General features: G+C 38.7%; 2 protein-coding genes across 3 annotated transcripts in view; one reads left to right on the forward strand and one right to left on the reverse strand.

Moving 5' to 3' along the window:
* Window positions 1-7,007, forward strand: part of MYEF2 (myelin expression factor 2) — a 38,134-nt gene extending 31,127 nt beyond the window's left edge. For both annotated transcript variants that reach the window (XM_087821666.1, XM_087821667.1), the window contains one exon: window positions 1,350-7,007. In XM_087821666.1, coding sequence (XP_087677792.1) covers window positions 1,350-1,513 — 164 coding nt within the window. In that variant the 3' untranslated portion in view covers window positions 1,514-7,007. The remainder of the gene's footprint in view (window positions 1-1,349) is intronic.
* On the reverse strand, window positions 2,092-22,051 carry SLC24A5 (solute carrier family 24 member 5). The gene is made up of 9 exons (XM_016211188.2): window positions 21,931-22,051; window positions 21,021-21,200; window positions 9,954-10,037; window positions 9,761-9,864; window positions 9,324-9,424; window positions 7,391-7,674; window positions 5,112-5,318; window positions 2,907-3,008; window positions 2,092-2,414 (listed from the first exon to the last, which is right to left on the reverse strand). Exons 1-9 carry the CDS (start codon window positions 22,049-22,051, stop codon window positions 2,092-2,094), a joined length of 1,506 nt encoding a protein of 501 aa, XP_016066674.2.
* Between the last annotated feature and the right edge of the window lie 1,728 nt (window positions 22,052-23,779).

A 23,779-nucleotide genomic window follows, 5' to 3' on the forward strand; every position in this document is an offset into this window, starting at 1 on the left:
AACACAGTTAAAGACTTCCTGGTCTGGGTTACAAAATCATGGTTTTGGCTCAACATGACATTTATTGACTTGCACCATTTAATTAGTTTTGAGTGATTAAGCGATGGACTATCAGTTTTTTAAAAAAGCAGTTATGGGGAGTGAGGGGAGAGTGGATGAAAAAACAGTAGGAAAGTAGTCCAGGATGTTGTAGATAAGAAATCAATCAGATCAATATTTAAAAAGACAAAAAAATCTTACTCATTGAAATGAAAAATTGTCCTCATTGCCTAAAAAGAGCTTATGGAATTTTTTGCTAAGCCCTTTGCTTTTACCTTCCTCCTCCTCCTGCCTTTATAGAACTAAGTATGAGCTAAATATGTTTGGCTCTCTGATTTTTGCCAGGCTAAAATTAGCCCATAGTGTTCTGGCAACTACAATATTCAAGGGGAAGGAAATATGGTATATAGTCACACACCGGTGATCATACATCCCAGTTTGCCTGGGAATAATCTCACTTTACATATGTTATATACTCTCTCAGATGTTCTGGTTTGGGAGATACATTTTTATGGCCACTTTGTGGTTTGATAAATGATAATTGATTTAGTTCAAATACCAGTCTCTAGAGTTAGCAGTGATATTAACTGTATATGGAATAATTGTCTAGTTTTCCTCCTCTTCCTGGAAACTCTTCTCTATGCTCTTACCATAACTTTTTACCTTTATTGATTTAAATCTGCACTCTCTCTTCCATGCCTATTTCCATAACATTTGGTGCCAGTCTTATGCTTGGAGTTCAAATCGTGATACTGAATAAATGACTTTGGCACTGTGGTTGAAAACAAAATTAGTGTGCCCTTTGTGACCTAGCAAAACTTAAATTTCAGGGCAGTTACTCCTGTTTTTAAGGATCGAGGAGTCGAAATGGAGGATACAAGGGAGGGGAAAGGAGATTGAGCAGAAAGCAATAATTTTTTCAAAAAATTTGTTTAAATTTGTAGTTTGTTATTGGGTGTGGTGACTTGGTGGCATTTTGTGCTAGCTTACCTTATTGCTATAAAATTTACTTCAGCAACTAAGGAATTAGCATAAAAATAAAATTTTTCTAATAAAATATTAAATCCTTAGAAAATTTATCAAGTCCAATTTTGTATATTCTAACCTGTGTATATTTATAACTTTATATGAATTACATTATATTCAGAATATAAAATGATGTGAATAGTACTTGTATATATTATTTTTAAATCGTTAATGTTTCTAGTCCAGTCACATCACTTCATTGGCAATGAGAAATTTCAAACCTGTGTAGTGAAATATAGAACCTGTTTAAACTGGCTAGTAATTCTATGATTTTTCTTTTACAGGTCATGTAATGTTTGCAGAAATAAAAATGGAGAATGGAAAGTCAAAAGGCTGTGGAACAGTCAGATTTGACTCCCCGGAATCAGCTGAAAAAGCCTGCAGAATAATGAATGGCATAAAAATCAGTGGCAGAGAAATTGATGTTCGCTTGGATCGTAATGCATAATTTCAAACCACGGTTGGAACATTCTTACATCTGTTTTGCTGAATCTCCTAGTAAAAGTCATTTTTTAAGTAATACTGTATGCTTACAAAAGCTGTAAAAATGAACTTTTAAAACTCCCACCAGCTTTTAACAGTATAATGTTACATATACTGTGATTTTTGTTAATCTCAAGTTTGGGTTTTTAAAGACAGCAAGTCTGGTCATTCAGTTTAAATGAATGGTTATACTGTTTTTTAATGAAATAAGCCATTTTCATGTTATTTTCAGCACTACATAGTGGGATTTGTTTGTTCACGTTTCTCCAGCTTTTATCAACTTATTTATTGTAAGGTAAACCATAGATGGTTTTTCAAAACTTCTGTTATCTATATGTAATTGTTTTTGGTAAGAAAAGACTCAGACAAATTAGGATATGATTTTGGTTGATTTTAAATTACTTTTCTTTGATGATAAAGAATTACTGTAAGTTTTAAGAGTGTAAGGTTCAGGATATTTTTTATTTTACTTAAATGAAGAATTGGAGTATTCCTTCTCTGCCCCTTTCTATCATTCACATTCTCCACCTATCACTATTAATATTAACCCCCACAGCCACTTATTTTGTTACTTCCAATAATTCCAAGTTCATACAGAACTGATAATGTAGCAAGTCCCAAGTATAATAATAGACAGACTACTCCCAGCTTTCTGTCTAGTTTCCAGCCATTGAAGTGAACAGCTGAAAAAAGGAAAATAATTGAAATGTTAAGAGAGATGGTTATGTAAGTTAGTCCTCTGCTGTTCACTTCTACAGGAGCTGATGTATTTATAAATACAGTTTTAATCAACCATGGAACACCTAGGCACAGCATATCAAACACATTGGATCCCACGATGTTAGACATAGCCATATCTCCTTTGCCTGCAAAAAAAGCATGTTGTTAAAATGTGCATACCATTACTGTATTTTATTAATAAGCTTCATAAGAAAAGACACTGGATACTTTTTTTGTTTGTTGGTTTTGGAAAATTGTATTAGAGCAAAAGTCTTAACTGAATTTGTATTTTTTAATTTGGGGAGGTTAGTATTTAAAGTATTAACATTTATTTATCTAATAATTATCTTTATTAAAGCATTTTTCAATAAGGTATGTAGATTACTTGTTGCTTTTCATTCTAATTTAACATGTTTAATTACAATTTAATGCACATTTCAGATGAACTTTATTGGGGAATTAGACTTAGTGAAATTAATCTGTTTGTTATTAAATAGTAAATCCTTTCTCTGAGTTACTCCTTTTTTTCTTCAAAGTATGTTACTGAGGAAATAAATATTTTTAAAGGCACCTTTGCTTACTGTAGTTCAGCCAGGTTTGAAGAGTTGGCATTGCAGCTTGAAGGATCTAATTCTTACCTTTTCTTGCAACCAACACACTTGCAATCGTGTCTGGTATGCTTGTTCCTGCTGCTAATAAAGTAAGGCCCATTATTGTGTCTGGAATTTCTAATGTTTCCCCTGTAATAAACATAGATATTGTAAGTCACAAATCTTAAAGATTCACTAACCATTCTCTACAGATATTTCAGATATTTCCTCCCTGAACAAAAAGAAAATAGGTACATTTAGATTACAGAGCCCATAAGTATGTATTTAGATTTTAGCTAGCAAAATATTTGAACAAGATTGGTGAATTGGGTAGCATGGGTAGCACAGAATCTTTTTTAATCCTCACCCCAGGATATGTCTTTATTGATTTTAGAGAGGGGAAGGCGGCGGGGAGGAGAGAAAGAGAGAGACACCAGCCTTAGGTATGTGCCCTGACCGGGAATCAAATCTGCAGCCTTCTGCTGTATGGGGTGATGCTCCAACCCACGGAGCCACTTGGCCAGGGCAGCTGGGACAGATTTTTTAGACAGATATGTAAAAGGCAAAATTCTACCAAGGAGTAATTCCTCTCCCTGGTATGCTCACAGAAGTTTTGGATGTCATCGCTGTTTATATCATCCAGGCTGTTGCTTAATGTATGGTAATAAGATTGGTCATTTTTTTTTTCTTCTTTTTAAAAACATTTCCTTAAAGTGGTCATGTGAAGCAAATTATTTATAGCTATTTTTAAATTGTAAATGTGTTAACATGGTATGCATTTTTACGTCCTACTTTAGTGATATACCTTAATTTATGTTTTCTTTGAGAAAGTACCATAAATCTGAGGAAAACAAAATAGGGTTTTTCTTGAGTCTTTCTAACACTGCAGACCCAATTTATTAATGCTTCTGTTAAATTTGATGTCAGTTCAACATTTTTCAGAAATGCATTCATTCTAGGAAACAGAACGAGCAGGAAGTTTTAAAAAAAGTACATGTAACTGCTCTTTTAATGTTATAACTGAAAACTTGCTTTAGAATCATTCTTTCTTCCTTTTAAGTATCAATTTAAAAAAACTTTTAAGTAGCTATTTATTGCATGCTTATATATATTGATATTAGGATTGTAATTGATTGTTAATTTTTGTTACTGGTTGGCCAGAGTTCGTATGTACGTGAATAACACTAATACTTATTATCTTGGGGGTTGGGGTGTTCTATGATCTGTTACTTGATTTTGCTCTTTTCCTGTTTTCCTAATATCAAATATGTTCTGGCTGAGAAAGTTTGGAGAGATATACTATGCAAGCTAATTGGACTTTATCTTCCTCATTAAAAAAAGAAAAAAAATTCTGCTTTTTGCTAGCATACTATTCTAACTCACATATTAATTTGGAAAAAGTCAGAGATCAGAAAACTTCTTTTGTAAATGGCCAGATAATAATTATTTTAGGCTTTGCAGGCTATAGTCCTTGTTGCAATTATTTGGCTCTGCCAATGTAGTGTGAAAACATGCATAGATAATATGTAAATGAATGGGCCTGATTAGCAAAAACTGAGACCCAGAGATTTGGGCACCCTGGAGGTAGTTTGCTTACCTCTGATACTAGTTCATTCAGGTTTACCTTTGGGGCAGAATTCCTGAATTTTTTGTTCTGTGTTTATATTCAGTTTTTTCTTCTGGACTAGGAATTCTGTGGGACCAGAGCTGATTATGACCAAGCAGTAATAGTTAAATCTTAATCATGAAGGTAGTAGAAACCTACAGTGAAACTTTATTTTATATCCTTTTTACTCATTTCATAGTACATTTGTATTGCCATATTAAAAAGCAAAATAAAATGTATTCCAGTTAAATAGTGAGCACCCATTGTTTTCCCCAAACATTGGCATCTTGCTATATTTTTTATTACGTAATTGAACTTAATTTAAAGAGTGTACTATGGACCCCCTGCAATGTGATTTAATTATTAGCCTAATAGACATCCTCTGAATTTATTTCATTTATGATCCCTTGACTTGTACCCCTGGGCTGTATAACTGTGAGAATACAATTGATACATAATACACAACGCACAAAACCTGGATGATTGCCACATTAATATTTAATTTTTGGTAAATAGCATCATTATTTACTCTTTGCTGAAAAAGAAATTTGCTCCTTAGCTAGACTACCTGTAGTGGATGTAAGGAGTTCTTACATAAAACTGACTATTTTCTTTTTAAATTGTGCTCTGGTACTTAAGATACATACCAGTTATTGTGACCATCCAAACCAGGATATATGTAAATGCAGATATCCATAGTGCCGACATGAAAAAGGTTATCACAAAATAATTTTTCCAAAACTTTCTTCTACAATCCGGTGTGGTTATAAAAAGTAGTGTAATAATAGGAAGAGATAGTACCCAAAAAATTCTTTTTAAATCTGCTTCAGGCATGTTGAAAACACTTGGTGGATCTGTTGAGAAAAAAAATTAAATGATTCTTAGTTTTCTTAAATGGCCAATTAAGTTAGAAATGTCCATTTAGAAAGCTATATTGAAATAAATTAGCTGTATCAGTTTTTAAGAGGCTGTTTAAAACATTTGAATACCTCATTACTGATATTGCTGGCAAAAAGAAACTAATTGAGACTTTAGGGCAAACAGTGTAAAATGTGATACTCAGCATGTCTTGATTTTGGGGCCTTACAAGTCCATCAAAATGTCTTGGGTCATTCACTAAATATGTTAGAGATAATGTTTATGAAGTGTCAGTCGGACATCTCTTGGTTTTCTGCAATGTGGATGGCTTTTGGTAATTTTTTTTTTTTTTTGCTTATGGAATTAACATGGCTTTTACCTTATCCATTCTAGTCGTCTCCACTTCCCAATATTGATGATGCCACAGCCTGTACTATGTATCAGATAATGTGTACTTAGGGATTATATGATAATTAGGGCATAATTTTTTAAATTAAATTGGATAGTCCATTCTAATTCTCATTGTAAGTGGTTTTGAGGGACTTATTTCATTATTTTTTCAATAATAAATTCAGAATTCACTACAAATCTTAGAAAGAACCTTAAGAAAATAGGAACTAGGATAGGATCTACATGTAATTTATAAAACTTTAGTTTGTTCCTTTATTCAATTTGTTTTATGAAGTTGTGAAAGACAATAATAATATATTAGATAAAATGGGAATTTATTTTAAAATTGTTTAACATTTGTATGGCATTTACAAAATATGTACCCACATATTTGATCAAATCACATTACTACTAATGCTAGTAAAATAACAAAAAAATTTTGCCAAGCCTCAGCCAATGGGCCATTAAGTAATAATAGGTATAATTTTAGTATAAATAATAAATTTTGGACTGATTCTTTTGAGTTTCTTGTTATGCAGTTTAACTTAGAAATGTATAACTCTTGTATCTGAAGGACTATAAATTTTGTAAGAAAGGGAAAAGTCCTGTTTTAATTTTTTTAAGTAGTAAATTAGAGTAAGTTCCCTTCCTTAATGTACTCAGTTAAATTTAAAATCTGTTTTATACAACTGTTTTATTTTAAAAAGTTACCATAAATTTCTATTTGGCCATAGACGAATTTGACTTTCTACTAAACATATTTACCTAACTGTTTTGTTTCTGCTTCAAATGACGTGTTTAAAACTCAACTGTTTCCTTTGTCTTCTCACCAGCCCTTTTTCCTAAATTCCTAGTTTTTGTAAGCAGTGTTCCATTTTCTTAGTCAGTTGTGATCAAACCTTCAGAATTGTCTCTGCTTCCTTTTCTGGCCCCATATAGCCCTTTAATTGCCCAGGCTTCGTGATGTGTTCTCTGCATTGTCTCATGTCTGTTCTCTTCCATTCCCACTGCCTTTGCTCTGTCTGTGCATCTGTTAGACACATCGGCTGTTTAGTAGCCTCTTATAGACCTCCCTGTCTTTTATCCTGTGTTTCAGTTCTAGTGATTTCCCTGCTCACAAACCTGCAAAGACTCACACACAAACATTTAAGCCTCTTCCTATTCTATTCCTTTCTGTCCACCTTTCCTCTGCTTTTTTACCGTGCACATTTTGTACTTAGTTGTGCTAGTACTTGAACAAGCATCTTGCTCATGTATTTTCTTGGCTTCAATCCATAGAATATACTTTGTTCTTACCTCTGTATCGTTTACCTAATGAAGACTTCAGTAGCTGTTACTTCTTGGTTATAAATCAGATCAGTTAAAATCTTACCTATTCTACTAGATTCAGTACTTTGTATTTAACCATTCTCATCCAATTTTAAATAATTATCCCATTTAGGAAGAACAGTTACACTTTATTTCTTTCTCTAAGTGTGTAAACCTTCATATTTTAGTTATTTTGTTTTTTTCCTGCAGTATTAGAAGCTTTGTAGGGATATGGACTGCCTCTGCATCTCTGAATCTCCAGTGTCTTTTATATAAGAAGTCTATAGTACTTGCTGAATTGAAATGAGATTCTCACTACTGAATAGACTAGTGAACAGACTATTAATAGTGGGCAGGATGTGGTTATTACCTTCAGAAACCTGGTTAAGACCATGTAAACTTATAGAAAGCTGGGAGTAACCAGAGTCCTCATGAAATATTCCGCTGTCGTTTCTTGATTGCCGACGGATGAATGGTCGACCCTCATCTTCCCATCCCATCAGTGGTTGTTGTTCACTTCTCTCCTCCATAGCTTTGGCAAGACGGGTACAGCAAGGACTGCATTTCTTTATAATATATTGGTTAATTTTAATGTCAAAACACAGCACCAGAACATATAATCCGTATATCAAAAGTAGTAAAGTTCCTTCATACCTGTAAATTAGAGAAATTTGTGTACTTTTTAATAAAAAAACAAGAGTTATTTGAGAATTAATAGCTTTTGAGGTATATGCTTAATTTTTAATGCAGCAGTAGAACAATCACATGTTTCTAGATATATTTTGGTTTGGTAGATGTGTTACAGCATTATTAGAAATTTATTCATAGGAGCTTGACTCTGCCTTTTCTGTATTAAAAAAAACAAGGATTGGAAACTCATCTTCATTTATAGATTCCTCCAAGATGGTAGGCATAAAAATGCTTTGAAAATAATATAGATTTTCAAAATTAAAGCAAAACTAATGAATAGTAATGGGCATTCTTCATCTCTCAGTTCATTGGCAGAATCCATTCCCCAAAATACATAATAATTATAAAAGAACATAGCATGTATTAGTTCATTTCAACTGTGTCTATTCACATTTTATAATGTAGGGATTTGTGTAAACTATTCGGAATATGTTAGGCTTTGGATGGGGCTTTTCAGTTTTCTATACAGAGAGGTTTTTTGATAATATTAACATAACTGAATTCGCAAGAAAACAAGGAGATATTCTCAGACATAAAATTATACCTTAGACACTGACAACTATTTTCCTACACTGGTTTCCTATTTAAAGAACTGTGATTAGCTAATACCATCACATTTGAACCTTGCATTTACCTGTTACTTTATAGCTAGTGAATCTCTGCTGCAGCCGAAGCACAGAGTTCCTGATTTCCCTAGTGGAGAGATACTCTCACAATCATTGTCCCCTTATGGACAGCTGCTGAGTCCCAGAAATATCCCAACTGTAATATATAGTTTTCCTGTGGAGACAGACTAGAGTTCAGAATGATTCATTTAGAAACTTTGCTCCCTGCTAGATTTTAGGTTTTTTGATAGCAGGCATTCTGCAGCACTGCTAAGTTGTACTCTAGAGGGGAGCCAACCTGTGTGGCTGTGGGTTTAACATTTCTTTATCCCTGATCATTGCTAGCAGAGTGATAAATGCCTAATAGATACCTGGTGCATGTTAACTGAAAAAGTTACCTGTCTACTCCATCATTCCCTTTTTATTTTCTTGGAAAGGCAAGGCATAGGGAGATTATAAAGCAAGCAAGCAAGCAATTTTAAACATTGAAACCTACATATTTTTGGTTCTTAGAGGAAGAAGGTTATTATAGTTCCTCTTCCTAAATGAACATCAGGGAGAAAGTTGCAGGAATTCAGAGGGATGTTTACATCATCACCATCTCTCTCCAATCTTGTGACCATGACCACTTCTAACTGAGGTAAGGTGAACAATAACCCAATAGATGAAAAAGCCAACTGTTAGGACTTTAATGGACAACAAAAGTTGGGAGACTTTTTGAACACTCAGTGGGGAAAAGGGAGGATGGTAACCTCCAGTGATTAATGAGACAGAAAAAAGGAGACTGACGACTAAAAACATGCAAAGAAGGGAGAAAAAAGGCAACCAGCAATTGTGACGAGGAACGTGAGCTCAGAGACCCACTGGAAAGCGGTGCGAAAGTGGCAGATATTTGAGAAGTGACTGAAGTTACATTTCTGGAAACAAATGTTACCAAGCCATTGGAATTTCATAAAATGTTCTCTGTAATTGTGTTTTACGTAAGAGTAACGATTATTTCAAGCTTACCAGTACACTTTGTTGTCATATATTGTGCCGAGAACTGCTGCTCCACTAATCGCGTATGCCGCGCAGTCTCGGAAGAGGGGCCAGCAGGATAGCGTTGAAACCTGTAAAATGACAATTTACTGTTCCCATTACACTGTAACTTCAAGTACATGCTTCATGTAATAAAGTTGTTTGTATATTTGTAGCTAAATATTATCTTTTGGATATTGTCTAGAGAAAAAGGAACTTTAAGGAAAATTGTTTCTTAAACCTCTGATTTTCATAAATTTGACCAAGAGCTATTTGTGGGTTAACTTAAAATTGAATACATGTTGGTTTTTCTACTGATTAATAAATTTGATTGAACACATTACTAGTGCCTTATTTGTTCTAGACTATAAACAGTTCTTTAATCTGTCAAGACAGTAAATTTTGTTGAATCAAGTTTTCGTACATACCACATTAGATAGCAAGCCACAGGCTGCGCAGATGCCAAGGAGATTATAAATGGCAGATCCAAGAATGGTGCTAATGCCAATATCTCCCTTTGTGATAAATACACCTATGAGCAAGACAGTAGGTAAGTTAGTGTTGATTTGAAATAGATAAAATCACATGGGGTTAGCAAAAAATATAAGGTGCAATATTTACCTAGGAAAGCAGTAACTAATTCAGGAGCTGAACTCCCGGCTGCCATAAAAGTTGCACCTGCAACATCCTGAGACAATCCAAGGGCTGAAGACAAATGAGATTATGTTATGCCTGGTAAAGTGACAAATGAAAGAGTATGTCTTTATAACTAAATACAGTAGATATTCAAAGCTACAGCTTCACGGAAAAGCACTAATACTGACTTCAACTGGAAAAGGTAAAATCTACATGTTAGGAAATAGGGGAATGTAGTGTCTTGCTTTATGACTCCGTGACTTAGAGCTTCTGCAGAAAGGGAGGCAAGGCCAGAAGCATATTGAAGCTATGCTGCGACTCAGTGTTCTGAGTGCAAAGATGCATCTTTTGGGGCCCAGGAAAGATTCCTTTCTAGATGTGGGTGTGTAGCAACAGCGTGACTTTTTAAAAACTCAGTGCTTCAATGGAGCTGAGAAAGTTAATGGTAATTCAGAAATCCTAATCCAACTTGAAAGAAAAAGTGAATATTGGTAGTTCTTAAGATGTATAAATGAAGCTGAATTAAGGAGTGTATTCACAAATTGGCAATTTCAACCTTGTCTAAATACATGAGAGGAAATTAACTAAAAACAAAATTGACTACTATGTGGTAACTACTAAGACACGGGATCATGAGAACTGCTCTAAAGTAGGAAATGTAGGAAAATACTATTCAAATTGTGTGTATCCCCTATGTTTATGAGCATACAAGTCCATTACCCTCAATGATTGGTGGGATGAAGTCTTAAAGTTTTGCCCCCTCAATTTTAGAGCCAAGGGACCTACTTCAGCAAGGAAAGAGAAAGCCATTTTGAAGAAACCACCTGCTCTAGGAAGGCTGAGATAAGGCTGCGTGAGAAATCCCCAACCCGGCTGTGCGGGAAGAATGAAAAATAGCTGGTAGAGGCCGTTACTGACCCTGGTCACACAGTTGGGACCAAAATTCCGGTTTCCAAGGCTCTTGATAGCAGCCCCTTGCTGATGTTTATTGTTTATTATACCTATTGATTCTTGACACTTCCGTCTTCCTGGGCCCCTCAAATTCTGCTGTGCTGTGGTCAATATTCCCTTATTCTTGCCTGTGGGGACCCTTATATGTTGCTCATTCTCAGGTCCACCTCGTGTTGCATTTCTCTTCTGGGACATCTGCCTTTGACTTGACTGATTTTTTTTCTTGGTGTGGCAGGTTGTGTTTTACAAAAAATGGCTACACTATTTCTGCCCACGTGATTTCCCAGAACCTTTTCATTCCCAATCCAAAAAAAAAAAAAAAGAGTCTAGGTTTGTGTCGCCTCCTGGGCCTGGATGAGCCTTTGTGACTCACACTTTGACTGACAGTGTGGAAGAGCCATAATATTTGCCAGGCTAGGACATAAAAGGTGACAAACTTGTCCATGTTCTGTAAGGACATTTGCTTTAGAGCTGCAAATCCCCACATAAAAGTCTGGCTACCTTGAAACCCCCATGCTGGAGAGACCTCATGAAGAGCCCACATTGAAATAGAGCCCACATTGAAACGGAGATGCTTGAGGAACCCCTGCTCTTTGAATGTCCCCATCGCAGGTAACAGCCATGTGAGGGAGGGAGCTTTCCGATGTCCCTCCCTCTCTTCTGACCCTGAGCAAGAACCAGCTAGCGGAGCCCAGTTTTGGGGTGACTTGTTAAGCGGGCATGGATAATAAGAACACCTGGCTATTGTTCATTTCTTTGTCGCATTTACCTACTAGGCCGGAAGCTTTTCTCATGTGCTGGGAATATGGCAGTAACAAAACACAAATGTTTCTGCCTGTGGAACTTGAATTCTAGGGAGAGGAAACGGACAAGACCAGCAAACTCTATGTTATGTCAGAAATAGCAAAGAACAAAAGCACGGAGGGAGTACATGAAAGGGCGGGCTGGAGAGACCGGGATTTTAGGTTGGGTTACAGAAAGGGCTTCACTGAGACAGTGGTACCTGAGCAAGGACTTCAAAGGGAGCGAGCTGGGCACAGACACCGCTGGGATAAGTATCCCAGGCAGAAGGAGGGAGCGCGAAGGTCCCGAGGTGGAAGCCAGCCTGTGTGTGCAAGAAGCACACGGCCAGCGTGTCGAGTTAAATGTGTGAAGGGAGAGCGGTAGATGACAGGGCCGAAGGTAATACGTGGCCAGATCATGCAAGGCCTGCGGATCCTAGTATGGACTTTGGCTTTTATTCTGAAAGAGAAGGGAAGTGCTGGGAAAGCCACCCACATATGCCTGCCGATGATACCAGCATCAGGCGTCATTTTTTTTTTTTTTTTTAATACCTGTGGGGTTATTTGGTCTCAGAGGCCCAACCAGCTCTAGTCTGGCCACCTGCTAAGCTTTGTGAAAAGTCCTCGGGATCGTTGGGATGATCCAATCCAGGCCCTCTGTCCTATTCCTCACTATTTGCCTTTGGTGGCTTGATAAACATCTACCTGCAGTGACTAATGAAGGGAGAGAAGTAATAATTTATGAAAATTATAATTTCATAAATGTAACTTATGAAAATATAACATATATATATATTACATATCATCCATACCCACTTAACAAATCACCCCAAACTGGGCTCAGCTAGGTGACATACGTGTGTGTATATATATATATATATATATATATATACACACACATCACTCTATATAATATATAATAGTTATGTAATTACATATATAATTTATATGTATATATGTACACTCTTATTACAACTCAGTAATGTGCACTAAGATCAATTGGCCATGAAACAAAATAAAACAAGATAAAGCATATTGCTCTGTGATTAACTTTTTTCATTTTAGGTGTGAAGTAAGTAATATATTGATGGTATGCAACTTACCTCACATAATTTATGAATCTCAACTATCCTCAAATATGAGTGGTGGTATTTCTATTCAGATATGAAAAAGGCCCAGGAGGTTAAGTAGCTCAAAGTTAGGTGGATAGCAAGGATCTTAAATGTGAGAAGCTACTACATAAACCCCAAGTATATTGGTGCTAAGTCCAGCGCTATTTCAGTTTCACCACAGAAACCCAATGTAACAATGGCAGTTAGGCAGGCCCATTAAACCTGATTGAGTTATTTTCTTCTCTGCCTTGTGGCACTAGCACATAACTGCCCCCAATTTGTTCCTTTCTTGTGAAGGAAAAATAGTTACTGGGAGTCAGAGATACTTTGGAAGTTTTCCAGCTTTTCCCAGAGAATATAGAAATTTAGTAATATTGGGTATTATCATGGAGTTTCACATCAAATCAGGGCTAAATAAGATGTGGAGGAAACTGGAAAAATAACAAGTCACTGTCCAAACTCGGTGCAACGGAAGAGTTAATGACCAGTTTTCATTTAGCTGAAGAGGGTTTCATTAGAGAAATTCAATCTGCAGCGCGATCTATTGGGTTGTTGCAAGACAGAGAAATCCGCGACTCTTTAGAACACCTTCCCTCGCAAAAGGCAGTAACAATAAAGTGTGTTGCTCTTCGCTGGGCCCTGAGTCAGGAAAGGAAAGAGCTTGTATCAATGGACATGTAAACCTTCAAAGATATTTTAACAAGTTATATCTTAAGGTTCTAAGCATATTTTGTAAAAATTCTTTTTTACATCTGAACTTTAGAATAGACTGGCCTTGTCTTCGCTGACCTTTGGCTAGCGTTTCTCTCTGCTTTAGTTTATTATTAGAGAGAAATTGTTCAGGGGATTTTTCTCCTCCAGAGCTATTTCTTTCCTCTCTATTACTCTAAAAGGAATAATCACATTTTCCTTCAGGATATAGTAGAAATGCTTAAGGTGAGTTTGCTTTGTAAGTTTAGATATCAACACATTGTTTCTATTAAGTGCAACTTTATGATAATAGACTGATTACTAAAACTCATCAGACTTTTTCTTAAGTGTGTTCTCTTCTAGGATGCCATGTTGGGAAGTTTATAACAGTTTTTGAAAATCCACTTCTGGAAATATAGTAGGAAGAGTTTTAAACTAAAATGGAGACCTGGATTCTGGCCCTGCCAGTAAGCAGTACCTTAACAGGAGATTTTAGGCAAATCATTCACACAAGGCTTGTATTTTGCCATCTGTAAAATGGGGGGTTGGATTACACAATCTTTAAGGTTTCTTCTAATTTTATCAAAATTTAGAGTATGAATTCTATGTCATAGACTCTGTAGCACTTTTCATGTTAAATAAATCCCATAATAAAAAAACAACCCTATATTATTGAACATTTAGAAGATGGAGGAAAATAGAGGGGGGAGAGTCACACTCTTCACTGTTGTGTTTAACCACTGCTACCATTTTAATGTATTTCCAGTCCTTTTCACATTATAACAGAATTACAGTTGGGCTGTATGCAATTTGGTGTCCTCTGGCACTATTTTTAAAAAGTCCTCAATGATAGCAAATTTTCATGCTTTGTGAATGGACTCGAGTTTTGGAAGCAATCAAAAGTCATTCAGACCCAACTCTAGTGACTTGAGGGGGTAATCATACTGAGTAATACCCTTTAGGGTCCAAAATGAAGTGTAACAGCAAACCAAAGCCTTTTATGGTTTGCAAAACTCATTCTGACATCAATTTCAAGTATTTTTCTAGAAACATTTTGAGTAAAATTATCATCATTGGATTGAATGCTTGCCTCTCAGTGCCCAACTGCATGTACATGCTCTGAGGTTCTTGACTATAAATAAAAGCATTTTGAGTACTTTATAGCTGCCATCTTATGTTTTGTCTACTCTATGATGGAATGAATTCTGGAACCCTGTACAATGGTTTTAAACTCTTGATTCCACTGAAAAAAGACTCTCCTCACCCCAATCTAACAGCTATAATATTACAATGAAGGCCCACTGCCCTAAGCCTATCATATAAAGCACGTGCAAGGCATTTTATCACCAAACCTCACAATTACCTGAGTTATGGCTTCATCATCTGCCCACGGTCCCATGGTAATTGCAGAGATGGGATTGGGCACCTAGATCATTTTTACTTTAAAAAGCTGCTCTTGCAGTCATTCATGTAGGTAAAGTAAAAGTAAAGAGATCAATAATAACAATGACATTATTATTATTACAATTATCATTGCCTATTCCTGCAATAGCATCTTGGTAACATCCAAATGACTTGGCACTTATTTAGATCCACACACCTTGGGTAGATTTAGCTGCAATTCAAGGGGACCACAGTTTAGATCCGAGAGAAAAGAAAACCAGAAAGGCTGGAAATGCTCTTAAAAGGAGGATGAGTGCCCTGCCCACGTGGCAGGGAAGAAGCACTGTTCTTAGGTTCTTTGTTCTTTGGGAAAACTTTGCCTCTGTAAACTTCATGAGGATTAAGAGAATCAAACGCTGAAACTGTAGACTATGCAAGTGCCATACTCAGAATCCCCTGACTCCCTTTCAGTTTCATCAATTTAGGACCAGATCTACCTGGAATTAAAATGTGCGCTCCTTTCTTACTGTCTATTTCTGAAACACAAGGTAGAACACGGGCAAATATGAGCTCAAAGCAGAGTGAATAAAAATAACTTTTTTAATAAAAAAGTAAATATTTTATTTAATGATGTTTCTCCATCTCTTACTAAGATCGTTTTCACGCAGGACGTGTTACGCCTCAAAGGATCAACGTGGTGGAGGGATTAGAATTTCTAATTGAATAGTATATTAGTGTGACATTTAAAATGAAAAGTTTCATAAGCTGGCTCATTGTGAACTTCGGGCTATGATATCAAGTGACCAGTCGTAAGGAGGGGGTCTCAGTTTTCTATGTAGATCGCTTGGAAAAAAGGTTGAAAACACAAAAGCGGCTCTGAACTGTGGTTAAGTAATTCTAGGAGATCCCCTTTACATATAAAAAAATATGTAAAAAGGATTTGCTTTGACTTTACACTGAACTTTTGTGTTTCTAAAAATGAACTGAGAGATAATAGTCCTATCTGGGCTATAAGATAATGTAGTTTATATTTTTAACTTAATTTATATTTAAATTACACATACTTTAAAATATCCTTTAAACAGTAAAAGATTGCTAAAGGTGGAATAAAATGGTATGGATTTTAGTGTAAAAGAAATAAAAGGAACTCTAAACAATATTCTAGAGATGTTTAAGGTATTGTTTAAAGTTGCCAAATGGGATATTAGACGAAATAAAAGAATTGATTTCACAAACTGACTTGCGACCTTGTGAAGTCGTGTTTGCTTTCGTTTGCCTTCAGCTTGGCCTCCAGGCCCCAGCAGATGCGCCCTGGAGAGGGTATATGCCCAAGCAGCTCGACGTTGGCTCTGGTCACCGCTCTCCCCCTTCACCTTCCCCGAGCGCAGGGTTCTAATCCTGCGGGCCTGCTCTCACGTGGCAGTGAACAGGCGGCGAGCTTGCCGCGAGCTGCGGCCGTGTTTCCTCGCCGCCCGGCGCACAGCTCTGAACCAAGAGCTCCGCCCCGGCTGCGCGGCGGGCAGGGGGCTCGGGGCGCTCTGCCCAAGTCAGAGCCAGTGCGGGGGGCTGCCAGGCTCCATGGGGGACACTGAACCATCTCACGGATGGCACTATAGCATAGAACAGCACCCCCCAGCACCCCACGGATGCTCAGCGTGGTCCTAGGCCATTCCGCAAGCATGTCACGGAGATGTAAAGCAAGGCGGACACCGCCCCAGGCAAGCGGTGCCGCTAGGAGCGCAGGGTAACGTGACTGACTCCACAGACCCAGCGAGGGAGCTTAGGCGGTTTCCTAAGCCAGGCTGACGTGAGTGACCGGGGACCACGGAGGCTCCCCTCGCTTCCTTGCCGTCATTTGGAATCCTCTCTGATGACTGTCTGCAGGGGTGGGGAACGCCTGGCCTGCAGGCAGTGTGCAGCCCACAAAATCATTTGGCCTGGCCCTGCCAAGGCAACCACAGGCGGGACTTGAAATTCAATATATCTAGGACCTTTTTTCATAGATAATTTTTAAGTTGAATAGTTTTGTATGGCCCACGAATGATGTTATAAATATCCAAGTGGCCCTTGGCAGAAAAAAAGGTTCCCCACCCCTGGAGCAACACAACTGATGGTAATGAGGGAGCTCCCCACAGTTTTTTCTTTACCCCATTTTCCTTAGCTCTAACTTGTCTCAGATAATATTCCCCCTCTGACGACATCTTTTAACCCCTTACCCTGAACCCCAGAACCCATTTCCCCATCTAATAATGTGGATTAATTTCACTTCAGCCCTCTGTGGTCTAAGAATCATCCTTAGCCTCTTTTCCTATAGAGCCTAAATGGGAAAAAGGACATTTAGAAGAAGGGGGTATAGCAATAGCATTTTTGGATGCTGGTTCTACACAGTTAAGGGAGAGCACACTGTCTCAGGTTGTCTAGTAGGGGTACGTGCTTGCTTTTCCAGTGTTGAATTGGGGAGGAGGGGTTGTGTGACATTTATGATTACGAGTAGAGCAAGGAGGAGGGAGACATCCCTGCTGGAAGCCTCAGGCGTGGCAGCTCTGGGGGAAATTGCCAGACCAACATACATAGCTACTGACAGACAGCACTTGCCGCCTGAGCTGGGGCCCGGCCAGGGGGTCAGCAAGAGACTCTGCCCTCCACCTCCTCTGTCCCCTGCACAGAGTCCATTCCTGAGCCTCTTCAAGTCTTCACCTTGCTAATGCCCCTTCTGCCGGCCAAATGAATCGCCGCTGGTGACTTGAGGAAGGGGTAGCGGGGTGATGGGGCCGGGGTGGGCCAGGGGCCTGCCGGTCCTACCGTCGTATTCTGGGTGGGGACTCAGAACATGGACCCCGCAGACAGTCATTGCTCCGCACCTGATTGATCCCACAGTACGATCTCAGGTACATCCTAGACAAAAGGTGCAGGCCTCACAGTTCACTTATTGTGGGTAAATGTTTATAACATTAGCTTACAACCCCCAATAGGATGCCGAAAGCCTTAGCTGACTTTTGAAGTGGATTCTCCTTATTTGATAGTATACCTCTCCATCGTTGCAGTGGGTATTTGATGAGGCTTTTGGCGCGTCAAAATTTCCAGTGCCCTTGGGAGGGAACCATCTTTTCATTGTTCATATGGAATAGTTCTTCCGAAACAACCGTGTTACGGCAGCTAATCCCGAACAAGGAAGTGTAAAATTGTATCAGACAGCGATCGAGAACTTTCTTGGCTTTTGGCACTACAGAGACCAGGGCTTTGCCTGGTACTGACTGCAGCCTTCTCAGCCTCAGTGTTCTCTTCAGTGAAACCAATCAAATAGTCCCTACTTTGTAGGGTTTTTGTGAAGACTAAATAAAACCATGTATATTTAATTTAGAACCATGCTTTGTCTTTAGAACAACTAACTAACTAACTAACTAAGTAACTAAATAACTAACTAACTAACTAACTAACTAACTAACTAACTAACTAACTACATCACACTCCGGTACTGTGTGGAATGCCCCAGTGAACTGTTTGGAAGGTAGTATTTATTGGCTGACAGGATGGGGGAACTACTGTAACTCAGTGCTCATCAAAGAGCTGTGGGAGAATGTCACCAACACATTGCAGACCTTTGCGTGGGTGTAAACAACCTCCAGGGAGATTGTTTTTATTGCTGATGTTCTAATGTGGATGAGACCATGCTAGACCTTGCAAAGAGAAATGACAGCATTAATTTATAGACTTTTAAAAATGAATGGAGCTAGCACCATCTCTATGGTATTTTCTTGCCAGTATTTTTAGTCCTCAAGACCAGGGTGAGCTCTTAGCTGCTGGGGAAGGTTGGGCAGTGGCCGGCATCCATCAGCCACGCCTCTGTAACAGCTACTGGAGTCCACTGCAGAGCAAAGAGCATGCACTTGAGAAGGGCATGTTGTTGATGATGTTTCTAAGGAATTCCACAAGTGGCCTGGTGGACGCGATTGTTAGGGATATTCTATGAAATCACTTAATGAAGATTTTTTGAAGTAGCAATCCAAGCTTTAAGGCAGTAGTGTCTTTCTGCAGGGTGAGGAAAGTTATTTATTTACCACTCTGAAGACAATTTTTTATGGATTTGTTCTTTCAGTCAAATCATTGTTTGGAAATGTGAAAGCATAATTTTTTTAAAAAGTGATTATTTTACTTTCCAGAAAGATAAAGATTCTAGGTGGGATATAGTAACTTAAATTGTAAGTTTCTTAGGCTTATATAATTAACATTATTTATTTAGGTATTCTATTTAGAAGTACGATTCTTCCCGCAGGATGAACAAGTAGATTATTTCTGCAACAGAGTTGAGAGTATAGAAGCAGATCCATATATATAAGAATTTAGTATATGAAAACTGATCAACTTTTGAAAAAATAGCATTGTATCCTATAGCAAAACAAATTCTTAGGGGAATAAATAAGTAAATATAAAAAAACTATAAATAAAATAAAATGTCCTAACCTAGGGATAAAACAGTCTCAGTATAAAACCAAGAGGAGAATCCTAAACTATTTATAAATTTACTTAAAATATATAAAATTGTAATGTGATAAACACACAAAATAAAAAGCAAACATCAAACCATGAAAAAGCATATGATATATAAAAATTGTATTAGAAAAAGGGTTAATATCCTAATATTTAAAGAAAAAGTCTTAGAAATCAATAAGAAAAAGACAAGTTCCCTCCCCCCCCATTAGAACATGGGCAATAAGACACAAAAGAAAAAATGAATTTCAATAAATTTATAAAATGTTAACCTCACAAATAAGATAAAAGATAAATACAAATTTTATAAAATGAAGTTCAACTTTTAAAGCAATTAACAAAGACATTTAAAGTGATATTGTTCATGGTTTTGTGGAACTGAAGCTACCACACATTCTGGAGGTTTCGGCCCACACACTTTGTGAAATGCTCTTGGCAATGTGTAAGATGAAGCTTAAAACACACATAGCTCTGCACCTTTATCAGGAAATGGTCAGAGAAGTTTGCAAAGGTTTTATATAAGTAGGGACATGGCATTGTTTAGAACAACAACAAACTCCCCCTTCCCAAAAAATTCAAATGTCTCATGAATTAGTAATTTTAAAAACTATAAGTTTCTACATGGTGCCTACTATGTATAAAAAACAGTCTTAGGTGCTCAAATCATTTACATAATCCTTAAGTATCATGCTACTACTAAAAATCATGCTTCTGAAGAGCATTTAATAATATGGGGAAATGTACACAATACGATATTATATGACAAAAAGGAAAAGACCTTAAACTGTATCTATAACAAGATCCAAAAGACCGAAAGGAAATACACCAAGTGGTAACTGTGAGGCTCTCTGGGTGATGGAAATGTAGATGATTTTACTTTTTTCCTCTATTTTTCTTGTACTTCATCAATCCAAGTACAAACACTTTGTTAAGTAATTTAATCTCTATTAAAAAAAATATAAATGTAAAACATCAGTGTAAAAATGTGTGCATTTACATCTACTTAAGTTAAATAATAATTATAATAAACTTACGCTGACCTATTCTATAATTTGTTGTTGTTGTTGTTGTTAAACAAATATGTGTTGAGTGTCCCCGCTGTTGCCAGGTGGTGTTTTAGGTCCTAAGGATACTGTTATACTGTAGTGAACACAGAGAAAAAACACAAGGGGGGTGGGGTAAAGGAGAGTTTATGTTCCTGCTCTCCCCCTCGGTGACCAAATGCTAGCTGTTTGGTGGGGTGGGGATGCTGTTTCTGTCCAGTAGGTGACCTAACCCTACAACGCTGACTTTCTCTGAAGTGACCATGCTCAACTAATTAAACGAACCAAGTAGGAGACAGAGACTGGAGACGCTGCCATTTTTGCTTATGTGGCATAAAACATCACTGACATCTTGCTTTTAGGGGCCAGGGCACCAGTGGAAGGTCTGGGTGATGTCCGTGACCCAAGGGATATAAATAACCAATGGACTTAAACGGGTACATCTTATTTTCAGAAACCAGTAATGGAGCTTAATTTCTAATAGCAAAATTCTGCAACCGGTGGAGAGGGTCGGAATTGTTGCCGAGCTGTTTCAAAGGCAGCGGGGTATGTGTGTGGAGCGACTATTCTGGAAGGTCACAGGGGAGATCCCCAGCCACTTACATTCACTGATGATTTCCAGGGAGGGCAGGAAGTACTGGTCACAGACGACAGACAGGGCCATGAACATGTACACTATAATTAGGAAGTAGATGACCAGGCCTCCATCCGCGCGCTCCTGTTGGGTGAAAAACCCTTCAGGAAACTCCGACGATGGGGAAGCGACACACTGGGTGCTGTTTCCTGGGGAGGGAAGGGGGAGCATTTGAAGGATGTCGGAGTCGCACATTCCAAGCCCACAAGGGGGATTGTTTAAGAAAACTGTAAAGGGTGGGGTTTCTGGGTGGAATCTTAAGAACCCGGGTGAAAATGTATAAAGCTTTTGAATACGATGTAGTTGTAGATCCTCTAAAAAAAAAAAAATAAAAAAAAAAAAAATCAGTCTCTGGGACCCGAAAGAGATGCTTTACTGAAGTAAGCGGACGACAGTGGAAGAATTAAAAAGGAAATCACGAGACCACTCTTCCTTGCCTGCTTCATCCCTACAAGGGAATTCCGAACCCCTTTTCCCCCTCGAGGACAGATTGTACCTCTGATTATAAAGATTTCTAATATCTGTACAATTTCATTTCCCATGGCAGAGCCCAAGTTGTCCAAAGGCCTGCAAAGAGTCATCTGCTCTCGGCAGGGTGAGTTCCTAGGATGAAAGGAGATTTTTGTTTATTTTTTTACAAAGTCTCCAGCAATAAAAACTGGAGGCTCTCCTGCTTCATGATGTCTGGGAATTATTTCGGGGCTCTCTCTGAGAACTTATTCGAAGGATCAAAAGTGTTTCATACTCTTCCAAATGCAGAAAATCAGAGCAAGCACAGGAGGAAGCACAAGCAAAAGGGAGTCAAGTGAGGATTTCCCTCTCTGTCCCTTCATCTCTAGGCAGCAGCAGCAGGGGGAGCCGACCCCAGTGTCCACCTACCTGTGGCCCTTGGGAGACGCTGGGGCAGGGAGGCGCCTGGGGGTGGCAGACATGCGGTAGCCCAGAGGATGCCCAGGAGCAGGGCCCTTCTCGTCCACCGGGGTCCTCCTTTTGTCTGCATTTTCTGCCGCGCTCTTACTGCAGTCTGCAGCTTGAGGAAGAGAGGAAAGGAGGGTTAAGCTGGATCATGTGAGGAGTCTCCTTCCTGCCCATTGCCCTGCCCAGGGCGCATTTCAGCAAGGCCACTGCAGGAGGGAGGGTGACTGGAGCCAGCCAAGCTTCTCTGGTCGGGAGCCCCAAACTCCAGGGAGGCTGGAGGAGGCAGGGAGGAGAGCAGACACCCCTTGTCGACAGCTGCTCTGGGCCCACAGTCCCTGCAGGCAGAGCCTGGAGGCTTGCGCTTTAGGGGGTCGTCTTTTTAATGTCTTCATACTGGCTCTGCTTTTGTCTTTCTCTAGATTTGTAAGGATCTGAGCTTCTGCAACTGCTTCCACTTCTCTGCGACTCTTGCTTCTAGAAATTGTGGGGCCTGGGATATGTGTATTCTTTGGCTAACTTGGCACCTTTTACACTTCTGTTTTTGCCATTCATCCATATCTCCAATTAGGGCCAGAAGCCAGAAGGTGACTTAGGAGCTACTGCAACTATCCAGTGGAGGAATAGTGGTGGCTTGAACCAAAGCAGTGGCAACTGGGGATGGAGACAATCGGCAGCTTCAAGAACTATTAAGGAGACAGAGTGCATGCTATTTGATCATTGATTAGCTGTGCTTTCTGCCAGAAGCTGTTATCTAAAATGCAAATTCAACAAGGCAGGGAGTGCTCAGATATGCACCGCTGTCTTCCCCGTTCTAACATTTCCCGGGCTTGCCAAGGTGTTAAGAACTTGTGGCAGTATAGTAACAGGTAGCTAATGTCACAGGCTCTGCAGTCAGGCCACTTGGTTTGAGTCCTAGCATCGCTACTTTCTGGCTATGTGACTTTGGGCAGGTTATTTAACCTCTGTGCTCCTCGGTTCCACCATCTGTAAAATGGGAATGTTATAGTACCACCTCTGTTTGGGTTGTGGTGAGGATGGCATAAATGAATGAGCGCAATCTGCTGAGAACAGCCTCTTCCACATGGTCAGTGTTATCTATCATTGGTCTATACTATACTATTATATTATTATTATTATTATTGTTATTATTATTATTATTATTACTCTTGGTTGAGATAAAAGCTTCTTGGCCTTAAAGAAATTTTATAGCTTTACAGCTCTCACAGTTCCTTGGCTTTGCAGAAAAAGCATATGTTTGCTAACTTTTAGATTTAGAAACTGGGTTTTTCTGGGAAAGAGTTGCTTCTGTATATTTGTGATCTTGGGTCGGTAAAAATTCTTAAACAGCCTTTAGTTTTGCTGGGAATTGGTACCCACTATAAACCTCTCTGAAGCTGTCATTTCGAGGAACTCGCTATGCAGATGCGTGGTGTGGTGGCGAGGCCGGGATGGTGAGTCACCCAAGTGTAGCCCAGTAACAGCAGATTCTCAGCGAGCAGAGCTCCCGCCGCCCACAGCCGCAGGGGGACGCCCTGGGCCCCTAGGCTGTGGCCTCGCTGCCGGCAGTGGCTGAGGCAGGCTGGAGGCCATTTACTCCTGTGCTGAGTGGGAGTGTTCATGAGTCTTCTCCAAAATGCAGTTCAACCGACTAGTAAAACTAAACATTATAAACAAACAAAATAGCACAAAAACTCAAACCCACCTGACTACTTCCATTGGTGGTGTTAATCCAGGGGACAGGAAGTGTCTGAAGAGACAAGCCAGTTACAACAGGGCAGCAATGTCTCGCAGGTAGCAGGTCCTTTATAAA

Source organism: Miniopterus natalensis, chromosome 1, assembly GCF_054644295.1.
Source record: "Miniopterus natalensis isolate mMinNat1 chromosome 1, mMinNat1.hap1, whole genome shotgun sequence".
In the NCBI taxonomy this organism is placed as follows: Eukaryota; Metazoa; Chordata; class Mammalia; order Chiroptera; family Miniopteridae; genus Miniopterus; species Miniopterus natalensis.